The sequence below is a fragment of the Branchiostoma floridae genome, chromosome 5 (assembly GCF_000003815.2).
Source record: "Branchiostoma floridae strain S238N-H82 chromosome 5, Bfl_VNyyK, whole genome shotgun sequence".
Classification (NCBI taxonomy): domain Eukaryota; kingdom Metazoa; phylum Chordata; class Leptocardii; order Amphioxiformes; family Branchiostomatidae; genus Branchiostoma; species Branchiostoma floridae.
The window spans coordinates 17619367-17637554 of record NC_049983.1 but is presented as its reverse complement, the minus strand read 5'-3'; the positions used below and the strand labels follow the sequence as shown (position 1 = coordinate 17637554).

General features: G+C 40.5%; 1 protein-coding gene across 3 annotated transcripts in view; it reads right to left on the bottom strand.

Moving 5' to 3' along the window:
* Positions 1–3061: 3061 nt before the first annotated feature.
* Positions 3062–18188, bottom strand: part of LOC118416629 (striatin-interacting protein 1-like) — a 35941-nt gene continuing 20814 nt past the window's right edge. Inside the window, exons 9-21 of one of the 3 annotated variants that reach the window (XM_035821786.1) lie at positions 17208–17390; positions 13890–14080; positions 12744–12809; positions 12191–12254; positions 11911–11982; positions 10942–11034; positions 10399–10496; positions 9678–9804; positions 7167–7334; positions 6327–6431; positions 5968–6172; positions 5164–5321; positions 3062–4505 (exon numbers count right to left, since the gene is read on the bottom strand). In XM_035821786.1, coding sequence (XP_035677679.1) covers positions 4410–4505; positions 5164–5321; positions 5968–6172; positions 6327–6431; positions 7167–7334; positions 9678–9804; positions 10399–10496; positions 10942–11034; positions 11911–11982; positions 12191–12254; positions 12744–12809; positions 13890–14080; positions 17208–17390 — 1626 coding nt within the window. In that variant the 3' untranslated portion in view covers positions 3062–4409. Of the gene's footprint in view, positions 4506–5163; positions 5322–5396; positions 5465–5967; positions 6173–6326; positions 6432–7166; positions 7335–9677; positions 9805–10398; positions 10497–10941; positions 11035–11910; positions 11983–12190; positions 12255–12743; positions 12810–13889; positions 14081–17207; positions 17391–18188 lie in introns of those variants that run through there. The other 2 variants (XM_035821787.1, XM_035821788.1) reach the window with 2 other exon arrangements.

The following is an 18188-nucleotide window of genomic DNA, read 5'->3' as shown; positions in this document are numbered from 1 at the left end:
ACAATTCAATTTCGCATAGATTCCTATTCCAAGGACTCATCACTGCTGACATACTTTGGGAGATGAAACTGTGGTCCTTGTAGCACCAAGATGGACAAATCATACATAATCCATAAGGAGTACATCCCTAGCCACAGGGAAAGCACAGCTAGGGTCTATTCTTTGCTCTGTTCAATACACTAGCATTCAAGAATAAAGTAACGTAGTAATATAAACACAATCATCACACACTTTGCATTCAAGTCTTGCCCTGGAGAACAAATAAAGCACAAGTGCAATTAATTTCATCCTTGTCATGACACCATTTTGAATAGTGAGGCCATGTTTACATATAATATAATGTTACCCCCAAAATGATGTGAGTGAACAAGAAAAACGGTGGGCCAAAGAACAGACTTCATTTTGAAATCGGGAAGTGGTCAGGAAGGTTTAACAAATCATTGAACACACACAGAACATGTTATACAAACAATCAATTCTTCAATTATCATTTTGTTCTTTCCCATCTTCTCCTTTGCTTTTACAAGATTTCACTCATTAGTATTAGACTAAATACACTGGCCATAGTTTACCAGACAAGTTTGGCCACCACAGGGTTTGACCAAGGGATTAAAGGCCTATAACAGCTAACCTCTTTCGGGTTTAACGGGCCCGGACCGAGAGGGAAATGTTGTAACATGTCCCGTGTTTGTTCGTCTGGTACTACGGATACTAATGAGTGAAATCGTGATGCAAAAGAGAAGGTGTGAACTAACAAAATGCTGATTGAAGAAATGATTGTTTCTGTGTCACGTTCTGTGTGTGTTCAATAATTTGTTCGACCACTTCCTGATTTCATAATGAAACCTGTCCTTTTTCTGCACTCTCTGGCTTTCCTCCCAATTTCACCCCATAAATGTAGAATGAAGGTCGTTTCTTTTGCTCTTAAATGTGTCTTGACTCTTCAACAAAGAATACAGAGAATAAAATATAGCTGTACTCTCACAGCGACAAGGATGTACACCTTGTGAGTTATGTTTGATCACGGTGTCCATCTTGATACCACACGGACCACAGTTTCATCCCCGGAAATGTGTCAATAGTGATGAGTTCTTGGGGTTTCATCAGGGACAGGATTGGATTGTCTGGGAAACCACGGTAATGAGGGAGCTTTCATCAGAAAGCTCATTGCGGTAACTGAGTTTTCTTACCTTTGTTCATGGTGGCATTGAGTGGAAAACACGGAATTCACTTTTCTCACGCGGCGGCCATTACAGATCGAAGAGGAGGTCAATGAGGCAAACCACCCTCACACTCAGGGTTGACAATCACGGCAAAGCCTATGATATCAACCCTGACAAATTAGCCACAGTATTCGGTTATTAGGGGTGCCTTGCTTATGAATATTAATGAGCTTGCCCTTATATGGGCAGTCAGCCGTTGGGGATCGGGCGTTGGCATGGTGAGCAAACAAAGTCATGGTAATACGTAACATGATTGGCTGATAGCTTCCCAGCGGCCTTTGCGAGACAGCTTGCGACAACAACAAGCCCAAGGAAGGCCTGTTCTCTGATTGGTTGACAGCTTGTTTGTGGCGACAATCATAATACCCGTAGGTAGGGCCTGGGACAGCAGGGCCCCATAAGGTAGTGCCGTTGGGGACCGGGCGTTAGGAGGATGAGGCAAACAGACAAAATTTATTTCTAAAATCAGCTCCCATTCAGTTTTTTCCCCAAACCACACAAGTTTTGACAATATAAGTAAATAAGATCGAATAATAAATGTTATTACCAGTGTTATGCACCGAATGATGTCAATCTTTAGTAGCGTAGACTGATCCCATAGCCCCAGAAGATATGCAAAATAAAACATAATAATGCAAATATTTGACGGACATGCAGTCATTCTCATTGGTCGCTTTTCTAATTTCATTGGTTGAACTGCAAATTATGATGGACAGTCTTTTGTTTGCCTCATTGAACTCGTTTTAGATTTATCATGGCCACCGTGTGAGAAAGGTGAATAACTAGTAATTTGCTACTCTCCAAGCAGAGGTTGAGTCGCGTAGTCGATATAGTAGTAAGAGGAGCACCGGTGTAATTTTTCCGACTACATGTACTACTATATCTACGCGACTCAACCTCTGCTTGGAGAGTAGTAATTTGCCGTTGTATCGTCATTCTTGAAGTTGAGAAGCGCTTTACTCATGGTCGGGTTGTAGCCTCCATCAGAAGTTCCTACGGCGATATGGATTGTTTGGTCCCAACCAAAGGACCACGGACCTGCCAGAAGGTAAAGGTTTCTCTTCAAAGTTCAATTTTGTTCTCTCGATTTTTTCTCCCTCGAAGCGTAAAACTCTCTCTACGATCTGCGACGATTTCATATTTTTTTTGCCGGTTTCACCGCGGAAATAACGTTGATAACGTTCCAAAATAATACTGGATTCATCTCTCAGCTTGGCGCCGTTTCTCCACTCTAGTAAAGGCACGCCCCCTAGCGGAATTTTCCCCGTCAACCTTTGCTGGGAGAGGACCAGTGAAACGCCCGGTACATGTACGTATACTGTACCACCAATGAATATTTGTGAAGGTAGAACTAGGCGTACACTCGTTCTATAGATTAAAGTCCGACGACTCCCTCTCCCCTCGGGCCCCAGAACATAATGTGCATACCCAGGCTTTGAGAGAGAAGAACTCAAGATGAGACGTCATTATTCCCCCATTTAAGTAATGATGGACATTATTTCATGCTTAATGTAATTAAGATTTTAATGATTGATGAGAGTTTTACAGGTCATATGCATAGTTGATAAGTGCTACAGACTGTCAATTAAATGTCACAATTTATGCAAATGAGGTCCTTATTTGCATAGACAATGAAAGCTATCTAACAGGTCAGTTCTGAACTAAAGTACATGTATTTGGCAAAGGTATGAAGTTGCTCTATCATTATACCACTTATCCCTTAGGTCTACCTTCCTACAAATCTGACAAAATCCAAGTGCATGACTAAACTTAACTGTCTTGTTCCCTAAACTTGATTATCAGTCAGTTAAGAGACAAACAAACGAGATGAGACATGGTACTTTAGACACTCCTCACTTTAATAAAAGAAACCAACATAATATAAACATCTGGACATTCAGTTTAAAAAAGCTGCCACCTGATATAACAGTACAAACATAAATATGATATAAAAAGAAATCATTGGTCTTACAACATTTCTATGTACACTTGACGTCTGTACCAAGGTGGTCGCGACAAATAAAAACATCCACAATATCTAAACATTGAAGTGGAAAAGTACATTGAGTCACCATTCACGAAGATGTCTCAGGCAAAATCATATACCTAAACACTAGCATAAATACAAAATTGTACTCAACTCTTCAAGAGCAATTTGGCCATAAATTTAAGTCACTGCATACACAGCTCAAGAGTCAAGGAGTAGCTATTGGTTCTACATACATGTAATATTAGACATATTTCCGAAGGTGCCAAATATTGGACAGCGATAATGATTTTAAAAAATGACATCTCACTACGTGAAGACTGATAATGTGGCATTAACATGCTGAGTGAGGATTGTGGCTGGATTACGACACCTTTGAGACAGAAGAGACTCGGGAGCTATATTACGTCTGGATACCAGGCTAGTTTTATACACAATAGGCATTGTAGTTGAATTAACCTTCTCCTGCTGCCTGGTCCTGTAAACAAGTTGGTGCAAAAAGGCTACTCCATCATGGAGGAGGTTAATGGTACATGAGAAGGTTGGTAAAATTAAAAGGGGATCCCAAATACATGTAGTGGTATACATCTGTAAGTTACAGTTCCTGTGTACAGCAGAACAAACTAATATTTCATTTTCATCCCAACTCGTGAGTTGCTCTTAATATACTAGATCGGTTTTTCACAAACTCTATCAATTTTTTGTTTGGCCAGCAGAAATGTCACACAGAACGTCTATGGTTGATGTATTGTATGTGGTTTTGGTTGTTAATAAACCTGCTTTTTTTTTATCATAAGGGTGGGAAAAGATTGAACTCCTTTGGGTTTCAATCAGATGTTGGAGTGAAAGATCATATTTTTTGGAAAACCAAGCTTCTCTTGACAGCCAACTATCCAACTGTCGCAGAAGCGGGCCACCAATTTTAAGGTAAAATGGTGCATTCTAAGGTATTACAAGGGGGAAAACAACTGTCAGAGAGGTCACAGTAGAAGACTGTGACCACAAATGACCCAATGTCATCCCTGGTCAATCAGAATTTCATGGTAGTCAGAGGATCTGCTCCACAGTGTAAGGGCGTCAGTGCATCCCATTTCGTGTTATTTTAAGAAAAGAGTATCTAAATGACGCCTGGACGCATGCCTGGCTAAAAGCCTGCCACACGCCTATGCCCCCCCTCCCGCCCCCGTCTCCACATCTAGTCAGGACAGCAGCTGGTCCCAGTCGATCTGCGTGGTGAAGACCTCGCGCTGCAGCCACTTCTCGTACCCCAGCTTGAACTCCTCGGGTAGGTCCACCTGGAGGGAACGTTGGAAGATGTTTTTAAAATTTTCTATTTACTTAAGTTTCACCGCAAAACAAGGCTCATAGAGCCACTCAAGCGTTTGGGGTTACAATAAAGGAATGTGAAGAAAGATGTCTGACCCTTGACTTAAAAAGTTTCAGGTTGTACCCCACAGGGAAGCAAGTCTGTGGAAGCTTATTCCATAATGATGAAGTTCTAGGAAAGGCGCTGTCAGCGTGGAACTTCCTCCTAAGAGGTGGATTATTTCATGAAATTTTTTTCAGTCCACTGGATTTTGAATAGAAATCCTGTCGAAAGCGTGACAATCCTAGACAAATATAGACCCTCTGAAATGCTATTTCCTTTCTTTTGAGGGGCAAATTATGCTGGTAGACTCAGCTTGGTTCAATTACTATCTTTATATGCCGATTTCCTGTCTGTCAAAGAGGATGGAATGGGCAAAATGTTTGTCCATCCCCAGCAGCAAAATTCTGTCAAAATGGAAGGACAGATGCTGGTTAGAACTCCTTCTGCCCCGTCAGACAGCCGCATTCATCTAAGAATGTAGATGTGCACACCTTCTGCCCTGTCAAATGGCCGCAATCTAACATAGATGCACACAAATTGTGCCTTGTCAAACAGCCACAATCTAATAACGTACTCGTACACACCTTCTGCCCCAGCACACTCAGCAGGTTGTTGTCCACATGCTGGAACTCGGCCTCGATGCCGCTGGGCTCCTCCCCGTACCGCCGCTGGTTGAACCTGTCCACGCTGGCGCGAAGGGCGCACTCTTCTGCCTGGAAGTCCCACGGTCTGGCATCCATGTCTGTTACAGAGTAAAATGGGTTTAACACATGAAAATAAGTAAATAAGTAAAGCAAACATGCAATAATTCTATTATTTGTTCAAGAAAGAGTTACATTGTAGCACACTCCTCCGCCTTAAAGTCCCATGGCCTGGCATCCATGTCTGTTACAGAGGGTAAGGGTTCCATAGATGTAAATAATTTACATCTAAGTCAATTCTTTATTCAGATATTAACATTACAGACATAAATTTTTTTAAAGAACACAAAAGAACACTGCCAGACATTTACAGCACAATTCAACAGACTGGACATATAAACTGTACATCCCTGACATGACTGTTACCCATTTATTATGTACCTGATTCTACTGTCTGATTGTCAAATTTTTTTTTTTTAACAAGATTGTTCAAAGCAAGGTCACAAGACCACTTCAAGGCAATGAATTAAGAAGTTGGAAACTGTGCACGGGGATAGCAGTGGACATCTGTTTTGATAGTCTGATAGATTGGTGTAGAACAAGTTCTATAGTCCTTTTTATTCTTGCTGATGGGATGGAGATTGTGTGTTTGTTTCTGAGTGAATGGTAGCGGTGGACCTGAAAGGGGGGAGACTTACATAAAGCTGTTGCATGACTAGGGGTCGCAGTTCTGTGGTACAAACTCACCGTTTCCGTAGGCCCAGTCGTCGTTGAGTCTGTGCCTGACCTGTTGGTAGATGGCAGACATGGTCTTCATGTTGCTCTTCCTCCACTGCCGCCCCAGGTACTTGGTCTGCACCTTCAGCAGCTTCAGGACATACAGCTGCAGCATCGCCTGTTTCACCTTCAGGGCTCGCTTCAGGATCGGCGCAGACTTGAACACCACCAACATCTGTGCAGACACAGGGGGGAGGGGGGCAAACAGACAGTTTTAGCAAGGAAATTTAGCAACCGATCTCTTTCCAGAAGTTAAACTCAATACAACGGATGTAGGTTGCCCCGTGCGATAAAAGTGAACTAGAGTAAATACTATTAGCAGTACCCACCATGGTCCTGGAGTGTTTCCACTTGGTGAGTTTGTTGAGGATCCTGAGCAGGTTGATGCAGGAGAACAGGTTCCTCCAGCAGAACTGGATACTGTCTCCTGCTTCCTGTGGACAAAAGGGAAGGGACACAAACATGAAGGTAAAGGGTCAAGTTAAAGGTTGTTCCATAGCATTTTTTGAGGTCATAGTGACAGTGGGTTGATATCCAAGTGCATTGGAAGGTGGGGCCAAGTCCTCTCCTTACCTTGCCAACCAAAGCCATTTTTACACCTGGGTGGCCTGAGTAAAGTCGTGTTAAGTGACTTTGCCAAGGGCACAACATCGGTGGCATGTCGGGGGATTCTAACCCAGTTCCTCTGGGTTCTGGGCCCAAAACACCCAAACCGTTACGTCGACACAATGCCATGACAAACAATGCTTCAGCAAGTAAGTGTAAAAGATCCAGATTTCATAGTTACTCCGTAACTACCCTGGATTCTAGACCCCCTGCCCGATCTCAACTAATCTGGCCTGTGTAGGCCCCAGGAAACAGTCTGGCATCTAGGCTACTGAATAACACACTGAAAATTCTGGCACTAAGTATCAGGTTTCAAGAGTTTGAACAAGTTCAGTGACTGTAAAAAATGTCACTATTAAAAAATATCGTCATCGTCTTCATCAGTTGGCTGCAGTGTTTCTGCCAGGCCCTTCTGTTGGCAGCTAGATGGCAGATCTAAAATCTCATAGGCACCGTCGAACATACACTGTTGATAGGTAGTAGCTTGGCGTCCTTGTTTGCGTCTGTTGTGCGTTGTTACATAAAGAGCACAAAGAAAATATGAAGAAAGACGACTGACTCACCAGACTTTCGGCGGTGAGTTCTGGCTGCTCGCCGATGACACAGTTGGGAAAGTCGATGACAGCGATGGTGTTCTTGGCTGCGATGTACGACATGATGTTCTGATTGAAGAACTTCAGCACCAGCGGGATGCAGTTGGCAAACACCAGGTGTTGGGACATGTACTCGAACTGGGGAAAAACAGAAAGCATTTTACAATACGTGCCAAGACAATATTTGTGTTGTAACCACAGCTCAATATTGGAAGCTCCAAGAATAAAGGAATATCTAAACTTAAGACTTATTGAGGAAAAACAAATAATCATGAGGCCATGTTGATTTGATTACATATATGTATATGGATGACATCCGCATGCACGACAATTCTCATCCATTTCCAACAAGGAAAAGTTTTGACCATGCTGTAAATCATTCAAAGCAGCTACTAAGTGAGTAAATCTGCTGTAAGTTTCAACAAAATATTGAAAACGGATAGTGATGCTGTAGAATTCCAAAGTCAATTCCAAAGGTAAAGGAGATGTAAAAGAACAAATATGAAGAATCGTTAAATTTTTCCAACCTTCCTGACCACTTAGATTTCATAATGAGGGCAACATTTTTTATTTGTTGACAAACCTTTTAAAAATTTGTAAGCTCACATCAGTTTTGGGGTTCCCAGAGGATGTCATCCATATTATCCATGTACATGTATGCTTGACATGCACTTAACTGAAATGTAGACTTGATTTGAAAATTAAGATCATAAGTGAAAACATTTTCTACACTACTGTGAAAAAAAACATCCTGGAAGTCAGGGATGTGCTCAAGGCTGATTGGGAAGGATGTGCTCAAGGTTTTAACTCTAAAAAGTTTAAACCCTTAAAAGTCCCCAGAGTCTGAACTATGCGACAGTTTTATTTTGAAATTTCAAGGTTACAGACAACAGAGATTTGTTAAGAGATCCCTCTTAAAATGGTGCATCACCATCAGTGCTTTGAATGTCATAAAATCCTGATTCACAAAATTGTGTAGGAAAGGCTGTGCCCTAGGTATGAACAATTAAAAAACACTGTTGACGAACAAGAACTTCAACATTATATACATAATGTTATATATATGTTATAGATAGTGATAGACATGAAATATTTTGACATTGAGACATATCTATAAGAACAATAGTTTGAACTTTATAAGATCTATTTCACAAGTATAATACTATTTTATGTCTATAATGTTATATATCAGTCCTCATCAAAATGGTAAGAGGAATGGAGTCACAATTTTGACAGAAAATGATAATTGATGCTTATGCAACTGCCTTCTTCCTGCAACTTCGCAGTACCCAAAACAAAAGTGACTGCGCCAACTTGTCGCTTGTTAACGTTCTTCAAGACACCTACAAGGAGACAGTAACCTGTTAGAAGATTGACACCCTCCTTGATAAGTACTAATGTCTTCTACATGAGAGAAGACTTTGACGATGCGTGTAAAACCTAATCCTTGCTAATAGTCCTTCGGCCTTCTATAACGAAGGCGTGATGAGGTCCCACTTTGATGTACTAATCCCCCGTCCGGCGTTGGCCTTCTCCCCACAATCCCGCCGAGACCATGTTTCGCGGGGGAGCCGGGGAGATGAGCGCCTTATCGCCGTGGTTACCTAATGAGAGCGTACAGACCGGCACCTGAGCTCGGCGAGTCCAATGTTTGCCGGGAGATCAAACGAAATGTCAGGATATTCAGTCAGACGTGGGCCTGCCCGCACTAATTCCATGTCTTGAAGGTGTGATCATCCTGTCTCTAGGCTGCATGGCTTACAGGTGAAAATATAACCCAAATAAACGTACTTTTGTACTTTTGCTTCAGGGGGAAGGTATTAGAATGTAGTGTGCATTTTTACACTTGGGACCTTACAATCAATAGTGCCACTATTTTAGATCTGGGAAAAAGATGTCTCTTTCAATTCTCTTTGCTGTCACCTCTTTTACTCTGCTTTTCACAATTTCATGGTTGTCTTCTTGCTTTTGTGCATAGTTGTGTCAAGTTGTGAGTTGTGAATGATTGTAGGCAAAGATTCAGACCAAAATTAAGTGAGCTAAGAAATTTTGAATTTTCTTCTGCTTCATCACCAATACCAGATAGGGCAATATCCCTGCAACTCTAGTGACGCTGAAGAAGAGTAATGGATGTCACTCAAAATGTCCAGAAGTAAAACTCCATTTTTCACCTAATGGTAGAGACTGAATTGTATTTGAATATTGTTCACCTGGATGTCTAACCTTATGTTCTGGTCAGCCTGACAGTTTCTGGGTTAATGTAGTGTTTTATAGTTACTACTATTCCCCTGACCCAACCTCTGCCTGGGCCAGCCTAACACTTTTAGGGTTAATGTAGATGCACTCAGCACCAAGCAGATACACATTGCTACACCAGTGTTGTTTTTAGTTACTACTATTTGCCTGACCCAACCTCTGCTTAGAGAGTATGTTTGGGCCAGCCTGACACTTTTAGGGTTAATGTAATGTTTTTTTCCTCACCTGGTAGACATGGTTGAGTTTGAAGTGCTTGAGCAGCAGCAGCAGGACAGCTGAGATGGCCTTCACGATGATCTCCTTGTGCCTGTTCACATCGATCCCCAGCTTCATGGACTGTAACACTGTGATCCTGTCAGGGGGGAGGTAAAAAATTGATAGAACAATGCTGAACTTTCTTCCAACACCAAGGTATACATGGATCAAATTTTCAATGACCACCGTCGCTTTCTTCAGAATCAATACTGATGACATTAAATCACTGAACGTAAAGTTACGAGAGTTAGACACGTTTCTAAATACAACAGATAGAAGCCACTCCACGGATAAAGGTGAACTAACGTTACAGTTTTGAAGGCATGTTAAAATGATTGCTTTTAACAAGAAGTGATGTCATTGGTCACCTTGATTGATTTATTAAACAGCATGATAAACCACACCTGTCAGGTGGACCAAGGGCATGAATTTGTGTGAAGAATGGTGGAGACAGAACTTCCTTCCCAATTTGTAACATCTGTGTTACTGTGTTGTGTGGCCAAGATGTTTCAGAGCAGCATGTTGTTGTTGCTCAAGTTTTGCATCATGTTGTAATATCATAGCATAGTTTTAACGGTGAGAAAAACGGTTTTCTCACCGCAAAAGCGCCACCTACATCGGCTACATATAGCGGTGAGAAGTAGAACTCATAGTTTTAACGGTTCTTTCCTTCTAGTGTACAAGTACTTACGGCATCTCCTCAGGCAGCACATCAGCCAGGATGTTGATGGAGTCTGTCTTGGCTTTGGAGGTGGGGGCAGCTGCCAGGAGGATCTTCAACAGGGCAATCTGGGGGAGGGGGAAGATACTTAGCATGTCTCAACAGCCAGCAACACAGCATGAATTATATTTTGTCACATATTGATATACTCCACCATTGCTTCGTTACAGGTTAGTATCAGTACAGTCTGAGTTAACAGAGTTATTTACATGAAGACAGGATTTTAAAACGCCATTTGGATAACTCTATCAAACAGATTCCTTTGAAGTGAAAGGTACCATTGTTTTGAGTATTGAACATTCACAAGTTTTCACAGATAATCAGGTCCCGGTTCAGGTTTGGACCTTGACCTGATCCTTTAGACCTGGACTATACCTAATCCTGAAAATGTCTGTACCGGTACCCACCCCTAATTGTATTTATTGTTGAGTATAAACTAGTTGTAAACAGTGTCACTAAACAGGTTTCTGTATAGTTTCTGTCAAACAAATACAGGATATACTAAGACCTCACCATGTACTGCGGCAGACTGGGCAGCATCCCCTGGTACAGCACCTCCCGGGGGGTCATCACGATCTCACCTTCACCCTGAGCAACAAGGTCGAACTTCAGACCCAGGGGACAGAAGCACACACGTCAGAAAAAAAAGTAAAAGTCTACCTGGGTGACCATCACCAACTCAAACTGAAGGTGCCATGGAACAGCAACACTAGCAACATTGAAGCCATCTTAGTCTAGCTCCAGTGTTCTTGTCTGATCGCTACCCAGCAAAATAGTCTGAAACCAGTACCCATTCAAACGTTTGGGCCAAAGGTTATGGATTAGTTTTGGTATAGTGAAATTTTTCAGAAGTAGTGTAAAAGGATTCAATAGCTTGTGTGATTCTGTTACCATGCCATTACAGGAGATCCTGTGACTTGGAGCTTATCTCAGCTCTCACCTACACTTCAGGAGACTATTCAAATGTCAAACAATTGTCTGTTAACTATTCTGCATGGTGGCGATCAGAGAAGCTGACTTAACCCAGAATAGGATGGATTTCAGGCTACAATAAGACTTTTGGCAAGTACTCTCACTGCATAATCTTAAGCTGAACTTTGCTGAAAAAACATGATCATCACAATTAGTTTTTTTTTTTTCAAAGTTGTCAACAGTTTTTATTTCTGTCATTACCCAGTTCATGGCAATTATGTAACAATCAAGTCAAAAGAAAGCAAAGCATATCTATTAGTATTGACCAGTCCCACACTGCCTCTAGTTATTTGAACCTTGTTTCCTTTTTCAGTGTGGAATCTTCAATACACAATGATGCAGAAATGAGAAATAGAATAATAGATACCGGTAAGTTTGATAGTAGAAGACAATTTTCCATAATGTATGTAATTTTCCTTTAGAAAGCCAGGCTTGCTGAAAATAGGAATGTCAGAATAGAACAAAAAATGTGTTTGAAATACTATGTTGAGAAAATAAAAGGGTTTTTACCTTTGTCATGGGATTCTTTGCAATTTCTTCTTCTCTTCTAATTTGTACTTCAGCTAGTGACACATATACATGCTGAAAATAAAAACAATTACTGGGTAAATAACATTACAAGCACAACCTAATCCGTCGACTTAAAGTATTCTTTGAAGGCTTACTTTAAAGTAGATTAGAGCATGTAATTTGGAAGCAATAATAAGATACTTGCATCAATCTTAAAATATGCTAATATCATACAAACATACTATTACTAGAGCTCAAAAGAAAGACAAATCTGCAGTACCTTTTTCAAAACTTTTACTCCTTCGTGTATAGGTTGTGGAAGTCCTATTAACGTGTCAGAATCTCTGTGGATAATGAAAAAGAAAACACCATTTCAAAAGAAGTAAAATTGCTCAGTAAATGCAGCAGAAAATGAAATACATTTCATTAGTTAGAGTACTGTAAATGCAGAAACTTTCGCGGTGGTTAAAACTTTAATGTTTTTTTTTTCCATGGCAGTAAGAGTCTACAGTGCATGGTGCTACCGCGAACTTAAAACCACCGCAAAAAAGTCCCTTTCCCGCTACCACGAAATCAAATCCCACCAAATCTAAATGCATTTACAGTTACTGTATTCACTACAAGACCGAAAGAAACTTGTACTGTACATGCAGTTAGCCATCAAGCATACATTATATTATAAATATATCTTCCTTCCATCTACTATAATTGTATATTGTTAGAATAGATTTGATTAGCATACTCCAAATTGAATCACAAAGAAAAGTTTAGAGGAAGAAAATGGTAAAACCAAGGAAAAAGCTCTGTGGTAAAACAGTTTGACTCATACTTACATTCCAACTGAAAATCCTACAAATTTGTTTCTAGTGTGGTCCAGGAAGCATTCCAAATCTTTTTGTCTGAAACAGGAAAAAACAAACACATATTTTTCCATTCATTGTCAGTTAGTTCATGTATGCTTTAAGTAAATGTAAGCTACTTTAATCTCATTGATGTTGACACAATCCTTAGATATCTTAAACGAGCAACTTGGGACCCTTATGAACAAAAACAAATGTATGCCAAACACTGCTTAGTCTATTTCTTTACATTTGTTTACCAAATTTGCACTTACTCTATACTAATCGCGACATTTATGTCAATTAGTTTTTCATTATAACTTAGACACATTCATAATCCTGTCAAGGAGTGGGATGTTGCTGTGAAGCTTTTCATGCAAAATGGATTTCGTTAATCCACTTACATAGTAACAGTGTTACGTGATGTTCACTTTAAAACTTAAGAATACTTGGTTAATAGAATTTTCCTCTAACAGTGACTTCTTTTTAAAGGTACACACGTGTACCTCCATGTACAAGACTAGATTAAGCCATGAACAAGATGGACTGATAGCCATAAAAATTTGGAGGTAAGTATGTATACCTTTAAAAAGAAGTAACTGTTAGATTCTATTAGCTGTTAACACGTTTCAAATGAATCTCTTCAATGTTCAGAATGCATTTTATAGTGGGTTCAAAACTTACAAAATGGGAACTTGTATGTACATGTACATGTAGCTATTGTTACCAAACCATTGACAAGATACATTGTCATACAATGTCATGTAGAATGTTCTTTTCATTCAACAGACCACATGTAGTCAATTGTGTGTTTGGCCTTCAGGCATGAACATGCAATAAAGATAATCATTATTATCATATTACTTCTCTTTCCTCCTTTATCTGACTCACTAATATCCTAACCAACTCATTTTCACTTACTCACTCACTCAAACTCATACTAACTCACTCATTCACTCACTGTTACTCACGCACCCTCACTCACTCACTCACTCACTCACTCACTCACTCACTCACTCACTCAACACTCACATCCTCTCTTCTCACTCCTTCCTTCCCTCTCTCTCACTCACCCACCCACTCACTCTCACTCACTTATACTCTCATTGACTCACTCACCATCACAAAACCCAAACTGACCTGACTTTTGGGGTCCAGGGCAGCCCCTTTGGTACATGCACTAGTGGTGGCGGAGGGGTCGAAGGTCGCATGGCTCCTGGCATCCCCTCGTTGTAATCGTCTAAATCATCGTCATCCCCATCCTTCCCATCATCCTCCCCATCCTGCCCCTGCATGGAATCTTCCATACTAGTCTGCCTTAGTATTAATTCCTGAAATGAAAAAAAAGGGGGAAAAAAGTCACGACAAATCCGTACCAACAATTCCATTTCCAACATCCCCATCCTTCCCATCATCCTCCCCCTCCTTCCCTGCATGGAATCTTCCATACTAGTTTGCCTTAGTATTAATTCCTGAAATGGAAAAATAAAGGGGGGAAAAAAGTCATGGCAAAGCCATACCGACAATTCCGGTGGGAGAAGTCGGCAATTAATCATACGATCAGGGTAAGACCCGCGTAATCCGAAGATAATGAAAATCCTAGTTCTGAAGTTTGGAGGGATTGGGGAAACACGAGGAACGTGCAGATGACAGGGTACATTTGTCATGTCACGGCGGGAAGCGCATTAAGACCTCTGATCTCTTTGCTCACATTTGCATACAGAAAATTAAACATGGGGATTGCGTGATCAAATAGTAATCCTGCATCGCAATCTATGCAGATGACATACTGGATCTTTTTTCACTGTAAGTTACGCTCGTATGAGGAAGTTTCTCCTCCATAATTTAACAGTTTGTGTTGAGGCTTCTGTGGTGTTCTTCTGTCTATCACAATAATTTGATTTATTGCACAACAAATGTATGATTGTTTTTAATGTAACAAAATGTGGCAACTTCTATTATGTAACCTTGTCCCTGCTACCTAACCCGAATAAAGAATTGGTGTGCTGAAGGTTATGGGTTGGACAATCTTGACAACATCAGAATACACATCCACAGAATGTAAGAAAACAGCATGGAGATGCTTGAAGCCATCATAAAATTGAATTCTATTTCTTTCTGGACCAGTTCCAAGTGCATTTGCATCTTGATGTTGATAATAAGATAACCTATTAGCAGATAAAGGAATCAGAATATAGCACAACCGTGAATGATCAATTAAAGGAGTTTCAGTTATGAATATTCCAGAGTGAAAACTTTTGTATACAAAGCTACGTTCTGTCAACAGTAAATCTAAACTTGTAACTTTCATCCAACTTGTGCTTTCCCAAACAAAGAAAAAACTGTACTTGTATGTACAAAAGGTTCACAGAAAAACTTAAGTCCTTCATTGGGCAAATTACCATTCACTGCTAGTATCCTACACAATGGTGTGAACGGTTCTTCTAGTTAAAGTCTCTTCACTATCCTGTCAACCAGCAATTACAGGAGGCGTAAAAATTTGTAGAAGACTGTTAAGTCGTCGGTAATTAACGCTAACGCGACCAAACGCCCTGCCACCTGTCTGTGCTCTTTAGTTTTACAGGATTTGACGATCACAAAAATGGGCAGATCTTGGTGACATCTCCAATTCTCATCAGGAAACTGTATTTCCTGTACGGCTGAAAGCAACAAGCCCAAATCAGCATAGAAGTCAACTTCTCTAGGATGACATGTCCATAAGAGATCTTACTGACAGATAGAAATGCACTTCAGTCTATCTATACATCATTAGTGTTAATGACAATCATTAAAAAATTCTCAGTTGCTAAGAGGTAAGCTAAAACTTTGTATTCAAAGACACGTTGCAAAGAGCAAGTTTTCGCTTCCTGCTTGCACTACAATGTAATCTCAAGTGCAATTATAAATAATTGAATCCACTCTTGTACCTATGATAGATTCTGCATCATTATATACTAGTCTTGACACTTACGTAGCTGAAGTAAGTGTCGTTCAAGTGGATCATAATGAGATAAACCCTCATTAACAAGCGCTAACAGCAGTTACAAGAAGCAAATTGACACAAACCCATAGTTCTGGCTATAGCCGGCTCAGAATTAGATGGAATCAGAACCTTACGAATTTTGCAATGAAATAAAAACATTTTGTGACTTTAGGAACTGAATTTCAAAGTTAGGATGCTTTGATTCATATTCAATATCTGACTTCAACTGACTCAAGTATATTTTGAAAACAAATATCAGAGTATTTTTCACAGAAGTAGATCATACTAATGGGATGAACCCCTGATACCAGGTCTTAACAAATAAGTTGAATGAACAAATTAACACCAGCTCCATAATTCTGGCTCTAAGACGTTAAATTGAATCAGAATCATAAGTAATCAGCATTCAGCAATAAAGTCAAAGTTTTCCACAATCCAGAATTGACTACAATGACGGCACCACTCCTGACATTATTAAGTTATACATCTTAGTTAAGTAATCCCCAATCTACTGAACCATTAGAATCCTTTAATCCGGGGAAATCCTGTTAGATTTTCATTGTTACATCCGTTATTATCTTCCACTCTCGCATGTGTAACTGTGTCTAATGTATGTGTTAAGGATATCTACTCTGATACAAGACAGCATAACACAAGAGAGTCTCACCAAAGGGCAAACAAAAAGTCATACAGGTGAAAAAGAAGACATTTTTAGAGAAGAAAAAAAGACAATGACAATGTAATTAACTGTAAGTGATCAAATACCTTTGTTGGTCTCATTTTGCAGAGCCCTCTTCAACATAAAATCATGTTCTTGCAAATTTGTGTTTCCATTGTGTAACTACGGAACTCGGCCTGCATGCTAATTTGAGCTTCTTGTGAATAAATAGTGGTTCAAACAAACAAACAAACAAACAAAGAACATCATAACAAAAACAGATCATACTTTTCTCTGTGACATCCTGGGTCTCCCTGCCTTTCCACAATCTAAATCAATTTTATCTATTAGCCTTACCTCTCTTATGACCTCAATGAAAAGCGGCTTCTAATGAACAAATGAAGGTTCAAACAAATAAACAAACAAACAAACAAACATTTCATAACAAAACCTAAGCATACTTTTCTCTGTGACATCCTGGGTCTCCCTGCCTGTTCCACAATCTTAAATGAATTTTATCTGACCCTTATCTCCGTCATGACCTCAATGAAAAGTGGCCTGCAGGCCAATTTGAGCTTCTCATGAATAAATAATGGTTCAAACAAACAAACAAACAAACAAACAAAACTTTCATAACAAAACGAAGTGTACTTTTCTCTGTGCCATCCTGGGTCTCGTTGCCTGCTCCACGATCTTAAATAAATTTTACCTAAGCCTTACCTCCCTCATGACCTCAATGAAAAGCGGCTTCTCATGAATAAATGAAGGTTAAAACAAACAAACAAACAAAAAATTTCAAAACAAAAACAGATCATACTTTTCTCTGTGACATCCTGGGTCTCCTGGCCTGCTCCACTATCTCGGTGGCGGAGGTGGGCGGGGATGCGGCGCGCATGTTCTTGATGACGTTCAGACTGTCGTCCGGCACGTGCGGAAGCCCCGCCACTTCTCGCGCCTTGTTCTTCCAGTCCTGCAGCTCGCGAAAACCTCCCAGAGAAGTCTGGTTGGGAAGGAATGTAGAGATTTCAGAAAACCAAAATCTAGAAACGTACCACAGTGTATTTAGAAAAGCACCTTATATCTAGAAATAGAACCACACAACATCTAGAAAAGACCATTTTTCATACATCTAGAAAAGTACCACATTATATCTATAAAAGTACCACACTATATTTACCTGCATGTATGCAGGTATGGTTTTCACGGGCGTGGGAAAATTTGAAAGCTGGGGATTTAGGGCGCTGTATCTCGAGAACGGATGGTGCGAGCACGACGATTTTTGGTACGTGGGTTGGGGGTGGTGGCCTGACACTCAGGTTTGATTTTGGGCCTCCTGGCGCTTGAACTTGACATTGTAGGTGGCATTTTTGGGGCACTTTTGGCGCTGTGTGTCTGGAACGATACGCACCATTGCGACGATTTTTGGTGCATGGGTGGGAAGTTGTTGCCTGTTGCCTAGGATTGACTTTGGGCCTTGTCGCGTTTGAACTTGACGCGGCAGGTCGAATTTTGTGTCCGGGAGGGGTATTTCCGGAGTTATATCTTCTGAACGGTTGGTGCGGGCGCGATGATATTTGGCACATGTGTTGGCGGTGGCTGAATAATTCTCAATTTTGATTTTGGCGCCCTTGGTGCTTGAACTTGACATTTTAGGTTACCTTTTGTGCAGGCACGGGGCGTGCGCTGTATCTCCGGAACGCAAGGTGCCATTGTGTTGCTATTTGGTACGTGAGTTGTTGGTGGTGTCCTGGTGGTGAGGTTTGATTTTGGGCCTCCTAGTGCTTGAACTTGATACTGT